The sequence below is a fragment of the Eschscholzia californica genome, unplaced genomic scaffold (assembly GCF_041429995.1).
Source record: "Eschscholzia californica isolate CP2 unplaced genomic scaffold, dmEscCali1.0.p SCAF_1, whole genome shotgun sequence".
Classification (NCBI taxonomy): Eukaryota; Viridiplantae; Streptophyta; class Magnoliopsida; order Ranunculales; family Papaveraceae; genus Eschscholzia; species Eschscholzia californica.
In genome coordinates this window covers 17,989,064-18,007,488 of record NW_028238198.1, presented here as the reverse complement: position 1 = coordinate 18,007,488, position 18,425 = coordinate 17,989,064, and the positions used below count along the sequence as shown (strand labels likewise).

Below are 18,425 nucleotides of genomic sequence, written 5' to 3'. Positions count from 1 at the left end.
AGCTTGGAAGAGCCATTTTTATATTTTTGAGAACAGGGAAGCATTGCTGATGATCAAATCCAAGGAAACGGAATCTGAAAAGTGTTTTCTTTTTTAGTTGAAAGGAAACATATATTAGCTAATAACGAAGAGTACCGTTACAATACATATCAACAATTAAAGTAGGAATGGAGTTCCAGATCTTGTCTACCTTTTGATGTCGAGCCCATTTCGCTAATTTGTCTGCTTGGATATTGCTTGTTATGTGGGTGTATGCCAATTTGATACCACTAAATCTGGGAATCAACTACTTTATTTGCTTCATGTGAAGAAGAGATTGTCATTCAATGATTCTCTTGGCGCCCTGCAGGTGTTGAATTAGGGGTTGATTCACTCTCTATGATAATGCAATTGTACCTGTTTTTTGCCGCCCATTTGATGCTTTATACTATTGCTTTAAGCTTCGCTTTCTTTACTCTTTCTTGCTCTATCATATACCTTTGGGGAAAGTTATAATCTGATCAATAACTTGAGATGGTAACTTGATCGATTATTATAAGCAACGATTACATCGCGCTTTTCCAATGTACCAAAGAATAGTGGTGCAATTAGCTTGTAGAGTTTCCGAGTTTCCTTTATATTGTCATTAAGATCTTTCCAAGAAATAATCCAATCCGAAAGAGATGAACCGCCTACTCAGTCGATCAGAGGAGCATTTGAACTCCTCCCATTGACAACGGGCAGGAGGACTCTGTCTGTGTTCTCTTCTTCTTCATGATCCGACTGAGCATAAGAATAGTCATCATCATCATCATCATCCCCACTCCTAATAGACACTGCTGCTTCCATATCCCTCAGAACTGTCTCCCTCTTCAATCTAACCTGCTCAGCTCTCATCCTATGTCCCTCTTTTAACAACTCCACAAACTTATCTTTTATAACTAACAACGGATCTCGATCGATCAACTGTTCATTCTCATAAGCTTCCCTAAGTATAGCAGTTCTTATCCCACCTTTCAAAGAAACATAAAATATCCCTGAATGTCTAGTAAATATATTAGGAAACGCATTCGAAAACCTATATTCCTCTTTAAATTTCCCTAATATAGGTATCGGCATTCTCTTCATAATCGAAAGAGAAAGCAATTCATGAAAAACTCCGACCGTTCTCTTCTCCATTTCAGGTGAAGCTTGATCCATATGAGAAACATCTTCATAAGGAGATACATAAGGAAGTTCCATCCAATCTCTAACCCATTCTCTCATTTCTTTCTTCAAGAAAAAACCCGGCGGAAGCTTCACGTTGAACGACGGCCGTATCGGTATCCCTGTTAACCTAGTTTCTTCCTCAGCTCTTTCTTCAATAACTGATTTCGCTAACTCTGGATTCCAATCAACTAATTCTATAAATGATTTACCTTCACCAGGAGGACTACCAATTAGTCTAAAATAATTAGGGTATTTGGGTATCAAATTGCATAATATATCATTAGGGAAACCAAATTCTCTCTTAACATGAACTAATTTATCAGCACTAACAACTTTGTTTTTACCCATCATAAGTAATTTACATAGTTTAGCAACTACAAGTTGTTCATTTTCATCTCGAATACGTTTCTCTTCGTCGAGATACGATCGAAGACGATCGCTAACCCTAAGGAATGGAACAGGTTGAGTTTTAGGTTTGATTTTATCAAGGTAAATATCGAAAAGACCAGGATTACGATTAAGAAAAGTTTTGATTTTGACTGAAAGTTTTAACCTTTCTCTTCTTTTTTCAAGATAACGAAGAGGGATAACCTGACCGGGTTCGTTAAGAACTTCTTTAACGACTCTAGAGCAGAGACGCCATACTTTATCTTGTTCCATTGCTTCGTCAAGTTTTTGATCTTTTCTCCATACAACTTTCAGGCTTGAGACTGTTGAGAATGAAATTGAAGTTATCTTCTTCTTCATAAGGGGAGTGGTTTTTAGGGTTGTTGATAACATTAGTAGAAAGCTGTTGCTTCAACAAAACAAGGAAAAGGGAGTTTAGAGATGGTAAAACCCCGAATAGATCCCTTGATATAGTAGGGTTTAGAGATGGTGGTGTTACCTTAAGATGATGCTTGAATTGAGTGAAATATATTTGCCCAAGTGAGAGAGAGGACCCTAGATTTCAAGTGGAGATCAGAAAATGACTGTTTTGTAGGGTAAAATAGTCATCTTTTTCTCTTTTTACCCATGTGTGATAAAAGATTTATTCCATGTAATTGAGGTTATATATTAAGTACATAATGTAATAATTTGTCGCGCTTCAGGGCTCTTTCATGTGTTGGAATTTATTAGGCCTCTTTCATTCACGGTTTGAATTAGGCGAGCGTAGATCGTAGTCGAATTCTCAAAAAAAACAAATGATCGTGATTTGTCTGAATGATTTGGGTTCAAGTTCAGTCCATTGGCGAGCGATTTGGGTGAATAAAGAAATTTTTCAGAGTACAAAGCTTATGGTGGAAACAAGAAAAATTGTACTTTTGTTGTCTCCAAACCCTTATATTCTTCAACTTCTTCATTCCTTTTTTCCTCTCCCACTACCACTATAAACTCCAGCGATTTCCACAGATTTCGACGACACTTCTACCATCTCCTGCATTACTTCTTCGAAGCTCAACATGCGTAGTGAACGCCTAGCCCGCCTATAGCTGATGGGCGGATTGTGGCTTCACAAAAGAAACCCGTATCTCTCGTATAACTCAAAAAATGAGCCCAATTTTACTACCTTTATTAGAAGCTCGATATTAAAAATAGGGTTTTTTGGGCTTACCCCCTCGTCACTAATTGGTAATTGAGTTTACCCCCCTCAATAATGGGTAATTGAGCTTACCCCCTTGAACTTATTATTAGTGACAAAAACACAAAGGCTATGTTTGGCGTACGTGAAATAATTGCCACTACCAAGAACAACTATTCTTCAATATGATTCATATTAGGGATTCTACTTCATTTTATTGTTTGATTTGGTCAGGAATATGATTAGTAAAGATTGATTTTGTTTATATATTATTTACTTTCTAATTTTATTATCACATACCAAACATATTCTTAGTAGTTTTGACAAAAAATCTAAATTCAAGGGGGTAAGCTCAATTACCAATTACTGAAGGGGGTAAACTCAATTACCAATTAATTTTGATGGGGTAAGTTCAAAAAACCCTTAAAAATATGTATAGGCGCCCCCAACTTAGGTTTTCAATAGAAAAAGCTAGATGTAACTACCCGTACTTGCTCCTAATTTCCACCGCTCAAAAATATAGAAAGAGAGAGATAGAAAGAGATACACCAAGAGAGAAAAACGAGAGCGAGAGACCGACAAGAGAGAAGTTTTTTTTTTGTTGAGAGGGAGAGAAGTTAGAGGTTTCCTTTTAGTTTTCCGATGCGAAGAAACAATGATTATAGGTCTTTGAGTTTCTACCATTTTATGTACAATTTTCTTGTATCTAAACTTTGTTAAGGTTTAAAGAATATATTCGTCAGATTTATAGCTTTTATCTCACTCTCAGTGTGATAATGATGATGATATTAGATATTAGATGAACGAGTTCTTGATAATGATGATGGGTTGAGGACTATAGATATACAAAGCTTTTATCTCACTCTAGATCTTTAATATATACTAGGTTTCCGTTGCATCTTACAGAAGCAGCAAAACCGTCATGACTAGTGATGATAGATCACATTTAATTCTAATTAACACCAACTAAAACAGATGATCTCTCATCAAAAAAAAAAACTAAAACAGATGAAAATGGTTAAATTTTTTTTAAAAAGAAGAAACGTAATATAAGTAATTAAGGGGCGTGCAGCTTGCACAGGCAGAATTAGTGTTGTTTTTGTTACAAGACCTGCCCTAGTGAAGATCATAGCAACTCTGGACATCAAAACTTGACTCGAGGGCAATTAGTACCCAAATATGAAAGCCACCACAAATGACCCTCCATGTGAACTTGAGTTCGTAGTTACAAGGGCATCATCAAACAAGTGCATCTCAAAATACAAACATAAAATGGACAAGAGAATCTGAAGTGAAGTTATGAGCTATAAGAAACTACAATCCCACCGAAAACTAGATCATAAGATATAAAAAACATAATTCAGGATTATTGTGGGATTTCCCCTCTTTACTTCATGAAGACACTACATCTCCACAAGTTTTGCCCCCATGGTTTAATGACTACAGATTAAGAAGTATCCCTAAGGTTTTAAGGATGAAAACAAAACCATCCTTCCAATTCCAAAAACAAAATTAACCCCAAAAGGAAAAGGAAATCCTATGTCTGTAACAGTAAAAGAGTAAACTTAGCACCTCCTAACTGGAGTAGTTGAGGCAAGCAATCAATCTCAACAACCAAACAAAAATTATTAATCAGTCTGATTCCCTTTTTCAATAAACCTACCACCTTCATAAATGGTTTCCAGTATGATTTATGCCGTCACGACCTCAGAAGCTGCAATAGCAGCAGCAGCAGCAGGCGCGGCACCTCCTGTGGTGGGCCTGAACATTGCACCAGAAGCCAACAACATAGCAGAGAATTCAGTAATGGTGTGTTTGGATGGCGGAATCATGAATCCGTGGATTCATGAGTCCTTGGGATTCATGATTCCACGGATTCATGAATTCTAGTAATATTTTTTGGCTTGTTTGGCAACTAAGAATCTTATGATTTATTATTATTTGAGTATTTTTAAAAGTCTTTAGAAAAAATATGATTTTTGAAAAAAAATAATGATTTTGAAAAAAAATAATGATTTTGTAGAAGGAAATATTTTTTTGTTGATTTTAAGTTTGAAATTTAGGTTCATTAATCCAAAATCCTAGCAAATCCTATGGGGTAAGGTGGGATTTTGGTCCAATACAATTTTTGGAATTAGGAATCCTTAGGATTCAAGAGTCCTAGGATTCTTGGTAGCCAAACAGACCAAGGATTCATGATTCCTACCAAATTCCACTTTTGATAGGAATCCTACTTAGGAATCCTGCAACCAAACACACCATAAAATTAAAGACAAAATAGTTGAGAGTTCAAAGAGAAGATAAATTATTGGGATCTGAAAAAAACAAATGTAACTGCAAGACAAAGAGGGAACAGAGGAACTTACAGGCCCACAAAGACCTTAAATGCATCGTAGATACCCCATTGTGCTCCAGTAAGTGTTCCAATCATCACAATACGCAGAGGAAGACCGCGAGTGAACAAACCCCACAAACCAAGGTTTTTCACAGCCTGAAAGATGGAATCGACAATATTAAATAAGATAGTAAATGTCAACAAGAACCTATAGCAGAAGTAATGTGAAGACGACTCACATCACCAACAGTGGCACCCTTGGCGTTGTTGAGGAATGACACAAGATTGTCAGCTGGATGAGAAACAATGGCACAGAAAACACCAGCAACATATCCACCAGCAAAGCTGACACCAAGTTGAAGTGATTTGCTGCATTGATCCTTCGGTACGGGGATCGCGTGCTTGTAAATATTTTCCACAATGGTCTCGAATGATGCAAATTTCATCATAGTGTCTGCACAGTAGCACTTTGATCAGAGACTACTTGGAGAAAAAGAGTTCCAGTGAGATACAACAAAATGTTTTTAACATTGACACGAAAGTTAACATAGACAGCAGAGCAGAACCGAACTCATACAGCCTGACTCGACGGGAGGCATCAGATCGAGTCAAAACCTTGCTATGTGGGCTCTGAACTGTTGAGCCATTAATTTTTGTTTCTAAGGAAACCCCATATAGTAATACGAAAATAGAAATTGGTTTACAGATTTCATCTTACAGGGAATTTGTCGACCCCAGAGAGGAACGAGACCCTTGTACAACCTACAAATATTTCAACAAATTAGTAAAAAGATTTGTAGAAACATAATTACAAAATCACCTGAGTTAGAACATACCCTCCATAACCCTCAGCCTTGACAAACTTGGGAAATCCATCAGACAAACCTCTAGCAAATCCAGGTTGTGTTTGGACTCGGACCTTAACAGCCTCCATGGGACACAAGGCAATATCAGCAATGACTTCAGCAGATGCAGAACCAGCAAGGTAGATCAAGGTCTTATATTTGGCTGCATTTTCAGGCCCAGCAAGGTCAGAGTAGTATTTCTTGAAGAACTCGTAGAACCCGAACTTGCATGCACCCTGTGCACTGTAACCGAGGAGGGTGGGCACCCATCCCCTAAAGAAACCTCTAGCTCCCTGTTCTTTCAGCAACACACCAAATCCAGAAGAAATGCTCTTGTACTTGGCAGGATCAATCTGAAGATTAGGGTGTAAAAGTTCATACACAATATCAATAAATCGTAAAGAAATTAAATTAGCATTTCACATCTCAAAGCAGAGCTGAAATGCTAGCTAAGTAAACAAGCCCAAGGATCACAACAAGGAGATCTACTTTCTTTCACTGCTCTGAGACAACACATTGTTTAGGTGTCAAAGACCATTAAAAGGGACGAATAGACTAAAATTAAGGGAGCACAACACAATCTCTAGGCCATCTTCGAATTCAATTTGGGATCGAGAGAAAGGGTTTACTATGCATTTGACCTAGATAATAGCTCACCCCAAAAGATGATGTGAAAGCTCAAAATAACTAGAAATAGAAGAAATCAAACATCAAATTCAAAGAGATGAATTTAAAGTGAAGGGCGGTTGTTTAAGTTTGTGGGTCATTCAACTCAAAACCAATTGGCAATGGGTGAAGAAGACCTAGACATTACATTCTTGGTTACTAGTCCACCCATTTCCAAAACAAGAAGCATGGGAAAAGCTTTTACCATCAGTTTCAAATACACAAATAACTCATTACTCCTCCGTAATTTTTACTTAAGGATAGATCTAATACTAACAGATCGAAACAAAGAAATGAACATATCAGACTCTAAAAAATGAAATCCAGAAATCTAAATCAGTAGAAAAGAGTTAAAGATCGAACCTGCATATTACACTTGACGAGATCTAGAGGAGTGACAGTCATGTGAGTAAGACCACAACTCAGAATTCCACCAACAGTACAAGCAGCATAAAATGTAGGAGAATACATCTCGATCTTGCCTGGCTCGTTTGGAGCGGCCACAACGAAACTCTTTCTCGATACACCACCCTCTGATGATGATGATGATGAAGGAGAAGGGAAACAACTACGGTTTCCGTTCACCAAATCTGATCTCCTTGGTGAAGAGTAAAGGAAACTAGGGATAAGAGATTGACGATTGTTATCAGACATAGTCATTTTTGCAGATCCAGGAATTAGGGTTTCAAAGACGCGAGATAACCAAGGAGGAGCCTCTCTCCCTCGATATCTCACTGCCCGGCGCTGGTTTATAACAGGAAGAAGGTGTGAAGAAGAACCTTTACGTTATTTATAGGCAAGAGGGTCAAAATGTTCTAAAGGGGTTGGTTCTCTCCTCCCACTCTCTTGCGTCATTTAGCAGCGGAATTCATCTATCTAATTCTAGGGTCGAACCTTGTGAAGGAATATTCTTCACATATTTTTTTTCTTTGAATTGCGTGTTAGACCATTAAGCACTACATATCCTACTACTATTTCAGTTGAATTTCAATATATGGAGGGACAAAATTTTGAGAACTGTTTGATTAGTATTTAGTCAAAACAATAATCAAGAAAAACTTTGGTTGAAGCTTCTGTTAAAGAGGAAGAAAGAAGAATTTGGTGGTCGGATATTTGTGAGCCAGCGCTTTACGGAAATCAAAATAGTTTTTGGAGTGGAAAATTTTAAAGAGAACATGTGAAATTGTGGAGATTTTCCGCAAATTTTAAGGGGAAACAAAACATTTCTTCTTCTTCATCATCTTCAACAACCATCAACTCCGACCACCATTTCCGGCCACAACCACCACCACCACCACCACCATTTTCTCTTTTTGTTTCTTCCTCCTCTCCTCACTCCCCCTCTCTCTCTTTCTTATAGTTTGTCTCTCTTAATCTCACAATCTCTCTCTCTTACAGTCTCTCTCTCTTACAGTCTCTTTCTTTCATACACAATTTCGGCGAAGGAAAGTTTTTCCTTCGCGGAACAAGACCTCAAGGAGGGTTTCGCCTAACCCTCCTTGAGGGTTTCATGGTCAACCCGCCACAAACTTTTCGTACCCCGCCCGACCACAAATTTTGAAACTGCGAGAGAGAGAGAGAGTTTAGGGATAATGAGAGTGAAATCGAGTATTAGGGTTTGGTGATCGGAGAAACCGAGATACAATGAGAGAGAGAACGAGATATAGTGAAAGAGAGGCAATGAGAGCGATAAAGAGAGAAGGGGAGAAAGAGAGAGAGAGATGCAAATGATGATGGTGGTGGGGAGATTTTGGTGGTCGGATTTTAGTGATGATGGTGGTGGGCGGATTTTGGTGATGATGGTGGTGGCCGGATTTTGGTGATGATGGTGGTGGTCGGATTCCGATGACCTTTGCCGGAATGGAGAAGAAATGATCAACAAATTTGTTTTTCCCTAACAATTAGAAAATATACTGGTCAACTAAAGTTGACTAGTTTTTGACAAAGTGTTCACACTCCAGAAACTATTTTAATTTTCCCAAAGCACTGACATATTGGTGGTGGGAGGAGGAGAGAAATCAGAACATAAAAAAGTTTTTTAATGGTCATAAAGAATAGTTGTATATTGGCAACCCTTCTTCCATATATGTAGAGATAATAAGTGGTTAATCAATTTGATTATTTTAAAATTCGAATGCCCCACAATCAAAATAATATTCTCCCTGAGATAGGAAAAAAAGAAAAGGTGCATATTTGTCAAAGGACACTGATGATCTAAAAATGGTCATTACACTTCGCCAATAAGTCAATAAAAAACAAAAAGTCCAACGGGTCAACCTATATCAAGTCAAAAAGGAAGTTGATTTTAAAAGAGGTTTGTCATTCAAACTCAGAATTAGGGGGTCAGTACGATTGTCATAGGCGCTTAAGCTCTCTGGCTCAAGTACAACCAGGTCTGCCTTGAGATTTAAGAAAAGATAAGGGGGTTTGCGTAAGTGGGTTCGATACCTTAATTTCGAAATATGGGGAAATAGGAGTGTTCCTAATACTTTACCGACTTAATCTCAAACCTATCAAAGATCCTAGTCGGTATGATCTCAAGTATTTATTAAATTTAAGGTACAATAGTCCCGCAAAGAGGCTCTTACAGAATTTACAAGATCGAAAACACTGTCCATCAACAATCCGTCAAAGACCCCTATAAAAGGTAATGTTCTCGATCGAAGAAGACATGAATACAACGAATAAGTCACAACTCCATAACTTGGGTTCAATCAATACTCAATTATTTAACTGCAAAGGCAATCTGACTGTCTTGAGAGTCAGAGGAATTTCTGATTTCTTGCAAGTTTCGTCCCTAAATCGAGAGGAGCAAAACGAGATTCAGGGCAGCAATCTCAACATCTCGAGTGATAGCGGAAGGACAAATTTTGACATTATCAAATTGCCGTTGAAAGGAGGTTTGTCTCCAGCAAACTATCATCGTCTTGTAATCGAACCCAAAACTTGATTCCTAGTTGAATCTCAGCTTTGCTTTACTTTCGAAATTTACTTTGAAATCAAACAATGTCTTCGAAAGAAGAGTCAAAAACTATTATCATTCGATCCGAGAAACAAAAAGGACTTCAGCGATATGGAATTCGATAAGGAAAACGCATTGGGTAACCCCACGCAGGAGGAAGCCGTCGTCCTGGAATCACGGGACCAAGTAATGGAAGAAGCAAATCCAAGCCCTAGAGGAGGATTGTTTGTTGATAAAGCTTGATTTGAATGCACTGTACTTTGATTCTTAGAAATTGTTGGAGATTTCTTTTTCTCTCTAAAAGTTGAGTTTCTCTGTAGAAGAATGAAGAGGGGAACAAAAAGAAGGAAGAAGAAGAGGGAAATGACCAAACTGAAAAGATTTCAAAATGTTTAGACTATTTGTAACTTATTTATATATTTTAATATAAGATATCCTAGAAAACTTGTTTCCGCTTAAGGGTCCGTTTGATACGTGTGAAAATAAGCTGAGAAAGCTGATTTTCGTAAGAAAGTGCATTTTCCACTGTTTGGTAAGGCCAAAAGCATGGGAAAGTCGTTTTCAGTAGTAAAATAAAGTGGGAAAAAGGCTTGATATATTTTCTCATTAAAAAGGTGAGAAAGTGGATTTCTCACCCTCAATGACGCGCTCTCTCTCCTCTCCGTCACAAACTTTCTGAGTCCCTCAAATCTATTTCTTCCTCTATCTCTTCTTGGCAAGAACACAACAATGGGCAAAAGAATAGTCAACGAGGTAAGTCTCTTTGATGAAATCGTTCTTTTCATTGAATTTGTTTCGAATGGTTTAATCAACTATTGATTTGATTATCTTGATGAAACCGTTATCTTGATAAAATCGTTCTCTTGATGAAACCGTTCGGTTACCGACGCCTAAGCTTCAACCATTATTGATGATTCTAGTTAAATCCTCTCATCATAAAGTCAAGCTAAATGAGTCATCTTTGTATCCATTACTGATTGATCTCCGTGATGAAAGTTTAGCCTCAAGGATGAAATTTGTAAATTTGATGATTCTAGTTAAACATGTAAAATTTGTAAATTTGTTCTTCAACCCAGTTTTGCCTTAAGGATGAAATGATTTACATCAACCGATCAATTAAAACCAATAAGAAGAAGAGAAGACGAAATTTCTAAAGGACAAAAGAACTCAACTCTAACCTCTCTCTCTCTCTATACTTGTTAATCTAATCAATTTGGGGTTAACTCCAAAAAAAAAGATCGATTTGGGGAACAAGGGTTTTGACCAATTTGGGGGAAATGATAGATCTGGGCCATTTTGGGGGAAATAAGACACGAAATTATAAAGGCACCACTGACAGTTCATAACCTTTTTAAGGCACTCACTCAGTTTTCCTACATTCTACCAAACACTTAAACTTTGATTTCACATGTGAAAGCAATTGGTTTTCTTTCCCATTAGAAAAAGGTTGATTTTCTTACTCACGCATTCTAACGTATTAAACGGACCCTAAAATCTTTTAAAATTCACATCCTCTCTTTGAAAATTTTCACCCTAGAAACTTATTTCCCTAACTTGTCGACCCTTATTTGTTGGGTTATCTTAATGGTGGGTGATATGAAAAACAAAACACAGTTTTCGCGAAAAAAATGTGGAAAATCCGAAAAACATTCACCAAACACACCCTTTGAGTCGTCAACAGAAAGTCGTCGACCGGAGATAGCCTACGACAACTGGCGATCTCTCTCTTTTGATTTCCCTTTCTCCATCATTCTATCTCTAAGTTCCAACAAAGAGAATGACCCATACGCCAGAGCCCTTCGCTTGGTAAAACCTGAGAACCTCATGTGGAAAATCAGATGAGGGTTCCGACGAAGGGCCTCCGACGTCCCATTCGTCGAAACCTAAGAAGACAGTAGAAAGAGAGGAAGAGAGAAAAGAGTGAAGGATGAAGAGAAAGATAGTCGCCGAAGTTAGTCTTGGTCCTTGCACCGGAGTTAGTCTTGGTCCTTGCATCGGAGTTAGTCTTGGTCCTTTCGTCGTAGTTAGTGGTCACCGTAGTTGATCGTGGTAGGAAGGAAAGACGGAGAAAGAAGAAAACGAAAAAACAAAAGTGGGTAGTGTTTGAAGGAAATCTTATTTCCACCCAAATTATTGTGTCCGTAAATTTTCCTTATTTCCCCAAATAATTGGTGCTCCGGTGGCCCTTAAATTTGGTGGCCAGACCAGACGAGAGCGTATTTCAACTAGGATTACTTCTAGCTCTAGTTTTGTTTTCCGCAAAGTTTCCCACAGATTTATCCTTCCTCAACTAATCAATGGAAGCAGCTTCAAATGGGTTCCGAATGCTGAATGTTTTATCATCTTCACGAACTCCCAGGTTAGCAATTTCTTCAACACCTTCTCTTTCTAACTATAATAAAGAATCTTTCTTCCCTCCTGATACAACTTCTTATTATCATCAATACCAAATTCAAAACCCTAGAAATTATGGTTCATCTCTTACTTATGTTCCATAAAACTGTTAAAAAGGGACACGATGGGACGTACAAATATTCAATTGGAGTTTGAAACTTCAATCACAAAATATGAATAACAAGTCTCCAATTCATCTCTCAATTAAACACCCACATCCTAGTTATATTCTTGTAGAGTATTAGTATCTGAAACCCTATTTTCTGTTTTCTCTATGCAAATGAATGGCCCAATTCTCAGTTCAAACCCACCACGAATTAGGCCCACTTCGAGTGCCCTTGGATGGCCCAATACGTGGGGGCGCTAAGAGTGAGGGCGGCCTACACCCTCTTTCATGTTGTTGGGCTTTATAGTGTTTATCACATCTTCATGATGTATCAATGCCTTGTAACGACTAGCGTGGATCGTAGTTGATTTCCGAAAAAAATAAAAATAAAATTCGGAGCGTCTAATAGACCCTCCCTAGTGACATTCAAATCCAATCTAAGTCACTTTTTGAATTTATTGGTGTGTAATTGCAGTAAATAGTTTACTCATACAGTCATACTTCTTCTTCTTGTACCACTAAAATATGTATTTAAAATATCAAAATTTGAAGTATTGAATCTTCAAAATTTTTGTGATTATTTTTCCCCGTTGATGAAGAAGTAGAAAAGGTGAAGATGAGAGAAGAAAATGAAGATTAGTTATTATTTAAGTGTTCTAATATAACATTGATATTGATCTCATATTGAGAAACTTTTGTAGAGAGAAAAAGAAGATTCAATGTTATTACCAAAATGTGTTAAAAAATTGAAATGAAAAGAGGTGGAATTTCAGAAACCTCAAATGCCTTCGTACCACTGCTGCTGCTCAACCATTATCGTCTATCGTCATCGAGACCAGCATGGATACCTCCTTGTCAAATTTATCACCGGTAGCTCGTCGCCTCGTTCTCCTTCGCCATGCTGAGAGCTGTTGGCAAGATCGTTCCCTTCGAGGTATTCTTCTTCTATCAATTTCAGTAACCACTCGACTAGGGAAGCAAAATCATTTTTCTCCTACAAGTAGAAAAATTCTGAGCTCCTCTCACACAAAAGAACACCATTTGGGATAAAAATTCACATAAGTTTTTTTGGACAAATTGTCCACCCCATTTTTGTTAAATTCTAATAATAGAAACATAGACATGTTCAAAATCCTGACATGACTTCAAGTTGACATAATACAACGAGAAGACCAGATCATCATATTCTGATAGATCACTTGCTAACGGGACTTTGTTTTCCCGTAGTACTCAAGGTCATGTTTGGTGCGTGAGAATGTAATGTGATTACTATGAATAACAACCCCCTAACGTGATTCCTAAATAATTGCAATACCTTACTATATTTTTTCGTTTGTCAGGATTATGATAGGTAATGATTGATTTTGCCCATATATTATTTGATTGAAATATGAGTTCAAATTCCTAGAGAAAGGGAATCACAAACCCGCCCATCCTTGAATTTGGGTTACCCATTTTTTGAGGAAGTGCATTCCTCTTCTGAATGTGATTCCTAATTCATCCCGTGCACTAGAAACCACTTTGAAATGCGATTATGCACTTTAATTACAGCCTAGGTGTTTAGGTAGAATATAATAACTATTTATAATTTCTCTCGCACAATAAATCATGTCATGAAACTATTTATTTATAGGGTTACTTCCTTTTTGGCCCCCAATATGTGACTAACTCGCCGTTTCGCCCCCGTAAGTGGCTGTTCGGTTTGGCACCCAAAGACAAAAGACGTTTTAACTTTTTCCAGAAATACCCTTAGAGGCGAAAATGAAATTAATTTTAAAAAATCTTAAAACACTTATATCCACCTCATCACTCCTTCTCTCTTCTATTTCGTCACTCCTCTCTGTTGGAAATCAAAGCTCAAAGATCTATGGGCTAGCCCATGCTTGACTAGCCAAACAGGTAAACGCCCTTGCATCTCTCTTTCTCTTTCGTACCATCTTCTTCGGCAGTTGGTCGTCGGCCGGTCACTTTTTCCGGCAACCTTCAAATGAATTTTTTTCCTTCTTCTCCTCCCACCACCATCCCCATTGGCTTTTCTCTCTCTTACTTTCTCCCTTCTTTCTCTCTCTAGGTTCCCGTTCGTCGGGGTTGCATGAAGAAGGGTTTCCTGATTGGTAACCCTTAATCTGCACGAAGGGCTTCCAGATCTGGAAACCCTTCGTGAAGAAAGAAGGCTTCTGATATGGAAACACTTTGTGAAGGGTTCCCAATCAGGAAACCCTTACTCCCGGAGGTGTTCTCGTTCGTCGAGGTTCGTGCCGGTGAAGGGGCACCTATAGAGAAAATAAGAAAAAGAGACAAAGATAAGCCAATGGTGGTGGTGGGAGGAAAATAAGAAGTTTTTTTTTTTAAAGTTTGAAGGTCGCCGGAAGAAAGTGGCCTCCGACGACTTTCTGTCGGGAAGATGTTGAGAAATAAATGAAATGGAGGAAAAAAGTGAACAAACGAAGAAGAGAAGGAGAGAAGAGGTGGATATAAGTGTTTTGACTCTTTTTAGAATAAATTTCATTTCGACCCCTAAGGGTATTTCGTGGAAAAGTTGAAACTTGTTTGGGCCGTGGTGCCAAATTGAACTGCCATACACTTATGGGGGCAAAAACGACAAGTTGGTTACAAATTGGTGACTAAAACAGAATTAACCGTTATTTATATTAGAATAAAATGCATTAATGGAATCTGCTAATCTAAAATGCTATAAGGTTCTAAATCCTGAGATATCCAAAATACATAGAATCATTTAAATATTTAGCATCTTGCTATGCAAATCTTGGTCCTCTAATGGCTCACTTTGATGGAACTCTTGATCATCCGATATATCTATTATCCTTAGTAGTTTCCATACGAGGGGTACAAAAATTAAGAAGAGGAGAAGGAAATCCATATGTGGAATCATATTTTTGTTTTGAAATGGACCATGGAATCATATTTTTGGTTTGAATTTTGAAATGGACCATGAAATCATTTATAGGCCCTCTAACGTCCTTGTTTTGTTACTTTTTTTTTGTGTAGATCATGATCGTCCTTTAAGTAAAGCAGGGCGCTCTGATGCTATCAATGTCTCGCGCAAACTGCAACAGCTAGGTTGGGTACCCGAAATTATCTTATCTAGGTTTGGTTCTCCTCATAAAGGTTTCCACTTTTTTGTTTCTTTACCATGCATTAACTACATATTTATTTGAAGATTTCCCGATTGATGAATTTGTCCAGTGATTCAACTCGGACACGGGAAACCCTTAATATTATGCAGGAGCAAGTAAAAGGTATCTTAGAAGCTGAGGTGCATTTCATTCCGAGCTTTTATTCCATTGCAGCATTGGATGGACAGACTGCCGACCACCTTCGGCAGGCTATATGTGAATATTCGCGCGATGAGATACTCACGGTGATGTATGTTCCCATTTAAATTGAATATCCTTAATTGTTTCTCTGTATGCTAGAATTATGTCGGACTATTGCTTGAATAATCATTAAGCAAGTTGCATTTGTTGAGTGCTTAAGTTCAGAAATTTGTTTTTGAAGTTCGGTCGCTAGTGAAATAATTTCGAGTTTACCTATGAAACCTTGTTGCAACTCTTAGTAGGTCTGATTACTTACCGGCTTTTTGATAGAAAAGAGAGTGAAACACTCAGATTTCTGGTGGGCTTGAATACTTCTTATGAAGTTTAAGTAAAATGGATGTTCTCCGAAGCAGTGAAACTACCTACAGATCACGTAAGTCCTTTTCTTAATGAAGAAATGAATGTAGATTGACAGAAGATGAGCGAAAAAGTATATATAGTTTTAGTTGCTGACAGAATCAACCCAACTGGGTAGAAAATTACAAAGTACGAATAAAGGCATCCAAATTCAATTTGAGATCTCTCTAAGACATTTTAGCACGAGTTGTCCTCTGGTGAAATAGGAAAGAGTACCTCGCAGCCTTCAAGACAATGTATTAAAATGTCGATTTCGGTTTAATATTCGGTCGACGTAAAAAGCAAAATCTTGTGGAAATATATCAGTCTGTGTTACAATAATAACAGATTTATACAAATGATGCAAAAGTTGAATAAATGATGGAAATATTACCTTCCAAACATCTCTTCCATAGCCTTAATATTTTCTTTCTAAAACTCCAGTATGTTTTCACATTGTTTTATGTACCATGATGTTTACCTTTGAACGGTCGTAGAAAAAACTAGTGACTTAAAAACAAAATGATCTAGGGAAGATAACTGCACCTTGCAAAATATGAAATACACGTGTAAACAAGTATTTGAAGATCTCAGGCGTACCGCGATAGGGCCAAAGAAAGTTTTCTCATCCATTCATCTGTCATCATGTGCATATAGGTAGGAGCTACGTAACATAGACTCGTTTTTAGTATTTTTTGACAGACTGTACACTCGGGCGCATGAAAACTCAATTACTCGTTATTTTAGTGTCGGTGGGATTTGCATGTACATCTTATGCATACACTGACAAAATCTGCAAGTAAAACTGAAGGATCTAAAAAATCCTGCACGCTCTAGTTACATTTTAGTCCACCTTCCATTTTGTCCCAATCCTCTTGCATCTTCTGCATATTGCCGTATATGTCAAAAAATGTTATATCAAATGCTTGATCTATGGACTTTCAGTGTTTCACTATATGTTCTAATTGTTTTTCACAGAAATTTATAGTCTCAAAATTTTCAATTCAACTACAGGTGTATGGGACATAACAGGGGCTGGGAGGAAGCAGCCTCAATGTTTTCGGGTACCACAATAGAGTTAAAGACATGTAATGCCGCTTTGCTTGAAGCATCTGGCAAATCCTGGAATGAGGTTTGGAATCTAGTGCTGCTTCATTATGATTCTGATTCAGTAATTTTGCACACACATGAATCTAATTTAAACGCGATAAGATGGTGCGGTATGCACAATATAGAAATCTTGTGTTTCAAAAAAAATATAGAAATCTTGGCTTTTAACTTTATCCTTCTGGTTTCAAAAAAAAAATTTATCCTTCTGAAAGTCGGTGTCCCGAAAATTCATTTCTCACCCTTCCGAGTAAGAACCTACAGTCCAATGTTGTAGAAAGCAGGTTTCGCTTGTTAGTATGTAAATTAGGTAAGGTATAACATACATAATGGTTCTTACACAAAAATTCATAAAAAAGAGCGTTTCTTTTGTAGTGGCTGATGACACGAATTAACTTACGTCAAAAACCACTGCAACTCAGTAATATAGTATCTTCTGCAGGCATTTGATTTGGCAGGACGTGGGGGGTGGAAGCTTCATAGCATTGTGAGGCCCAACGAAAAGAGATTGTAGAAAATAGTGTTCTTAAATTCGCTTCTGGTAATGGCCATCCTCCGGTTGCTTCCCTCATCTTTTTTCCATTGTATATCAATATCAAGGTCCTTCTTTAGCAAAGAAGTCACTTTGTAAATTGTGGGAACTTACGGGCTTACAATTACAAATTCACCTGTTTGAATCAAGCGAGTCTCTAATTGCTCCTTTAATTTGATTGTAGAAGGAGCAAACGGTTTCTTCTCTTGCGTTAAACTGAATTATTTTGGTCTTTGTTTGTACCGAAGTTGTATTTGAAAGGAAATGAAATTTGAATATTCTCTACATTTTAGTTCTTGCAAGTTTCATCACATCTTCATTTCAATAGTTCTATTTTTTTTCAGAAAGGAACTTTCATTTCATTCATGAAGCAATATCATAAAATACATATCTCTGAATACAAAGAGGAAGGTTAGAACTATTCCATTATCCTTCGATGTGTTGGTTTTCCACTAGTGCTGCGAGTTCATGATCCACTTTTATGCAATAATGTGGACAATGGATTAACTGAATGGACTCGAAAGTTGATTCTTGAGATCTGGTATTAAGTAAGGAGTGAAAGGCCAAAGAGGGGTTGTTGTATTAGGAATTTAGGATTACGGTCAATGAGTTCTTTTGCATCACTTTTATTATCTTACCAATCTCTTGTTGCAGTCAAATGAAGACCTAATAGAATTGCATTTGCCATCGTCAAGTTGGATGAAATGGGTGATAATAATTTCGAAATCGTGCCAGGAATTCTCCCCGACTGGTTCTTGTCAGTTGCCACCGTCAAATAGCTGCATCTGGAGTTTGAACACGCTCCATCGACATTAATTTTGATCAATGATTCCGGCGGGGGAGTCCACTTTGGATGGGTCTGAGTGGGAATTTGATTTGAGGAGGAGATACCTAGTGCAACTGTCTGGCATTCCATAAGTATCATGTCTTTATTGTTAGAGGTCCAATGGTTTGAGTTTGAGGTAAACAAATTGCGGTCCAGTTAACAAAATGAAGTTTCTTTGACTTTCCATCACGTCTCCAGAAAATGATATTTCAATTTTTTTCCATTTGAT

The 18,425-nt window shown here is 37.6% G+C and overlaps 3 protein-coding genes across 4 annotated transcripts; 1 reads left to right on the top strand and 2 right to left on the bottom strand.

Annotated features, from left to right (window-relative positions):
• Positions 1–84: 84 nt before the first annotated feature.
• LOC147564776 (Ubiquitin carboxyl-terminal hydrolase family protein) lies at positions 85–2,133 on the bottom strand. The gene has a single exon (XM_086649935.1). It carries the CDS (start codon positions 1,966–1,968, stop codon positions 676–678), a length of 1,293 nt encoding a protein of 430 aa, XP_086506061.1. The 5' UTR covers positions 1,969–2,133; the 3' UTR covers positions 85–675.
• A 1,959-nt stretch (positions 2,134–4,092) lies between these two features.
• LOC147564775 (mitochondrial phosphate carrier protein 3, mitochondrial-like) lies at positions 4,093–7,734 on the bottom strand. The gene is made up of 6 exons (XM_086649938.1): positions 6,959–7,734; positions 5,921–6,282; positions 5,803–5,846; positions 5,324–5,538; positions 5,116–5,240; positions 4,093–4,510 (listed from the first exon to the last, which is right to left on the bottom strand). The coding sequence occupies exons 1-6, from the start codon at positions 7,253–7,255 to the stop codon at positions 4,441–4,443; spliced, it is 1,113 nt and encodes a 370-aa protein (XP_086506064.1). The 5' UTR covers positions 7,256–7,734; the 3' UTR covers positions 4,093–4,440.
• Positions 7,735–11,727: 3,993 nt separating this feature from the next.
• LOC147564774 (Phosphoglycerate mutase family protein) lies at positions 11,728–17,655 on the top strand. 2 transcript variants are annotated; one of them, XR_015228108.1, is made up of 7 exons: positions 11,737–11,916; positions 12,831–12,991; positions 15,067–15,166; positions 15,265–15,444; positions 15,666–15,768; positions 16,746–16,863; positions 17,281–17,655. XR_015228108.1 is itself a non-coding variant. In XM_086649966.1 (6 exons), the coding sequence occupies exons 1-6, from the start codon at positions 11,855–11,857 to the stop codon at positions 17,350–17,352; spliced, it is 693 nt and encodes a 230-aa protein (XP_086506092.1). In that variant the 5' UTR covers positions 11,728–11,854; the 3' UTR covers positions 17,353–17,655. The 2 variants fall into 2 exon arrangements, 1 of the variants encoding a protein (XP_086506092.1); XM_086649966.1 differs by lacking the exon at positions 15,666–15,768 and having other exon boundaries at positions 11,728–11,916.
• The last annotated feature ends 770 nt before the right edge of the window (positions 17,656–18,425 follow it).

What these genes read in the sequence shown, in the direction of transcription:
- LOC147564775 (XM_086649938.1), bottom strand. Translation starts at nt 7,255, where the DNA reads ATGACTATGTCTGATAACAATCGTCAATCTCTTATCCCTAGTTTCCTT. An exon ending in AAGGCTGAGGGTTATGGAGG is followed by an intron (nt 5,847 to 5,920) that starts GTATGTTCTAAC and finishes AAATATTTGTAG; the next exon opens with GTTGTACAAGGGTCTCGTTC. An exon ending in AGGGTGCCACTGTTGGTGAT is followed by an intron (nt 5,241 to 5,323) that starts GTGAGTCGTCTT and finishes TCCATCTTTCAG; the next exon opens with GCTGTGAAAAACCTTGGTTT.
- LOC147564774 (XM_086649966.1), top strand. Translation starts at nt 11,855, where the DNA reads ATGGAAGCAGCTTCAAATGGGTTCCGAATGCTGAATGTTTTATCATCT. An exon ending in TCATCTTCACGAACTCCCAG is followed by an intron (nt 11,917 to 12,830) that starts GTTAGCAATTTC and finishes GTGGAATTTCAG; the next exon opens with AAACCTCAAATGCCTTCGTA. An exon ending in CCCGAAATTATCTTATCTAG is followed by an intron (nt 15,167 to 15,264) that starts GTTTGGTTCTCC and finishes GAATTTGTCCAG; the next exon opens with TGATTCAACTCGGACACGGG.
- LOC147564776 (XM_086649935.1), bottom strand. Translation starts at nt 1,968, where the DNA reads ATGTTATCAACAACCCTAAAAACCACTCCCCTTATGAAGAAGAAGATA.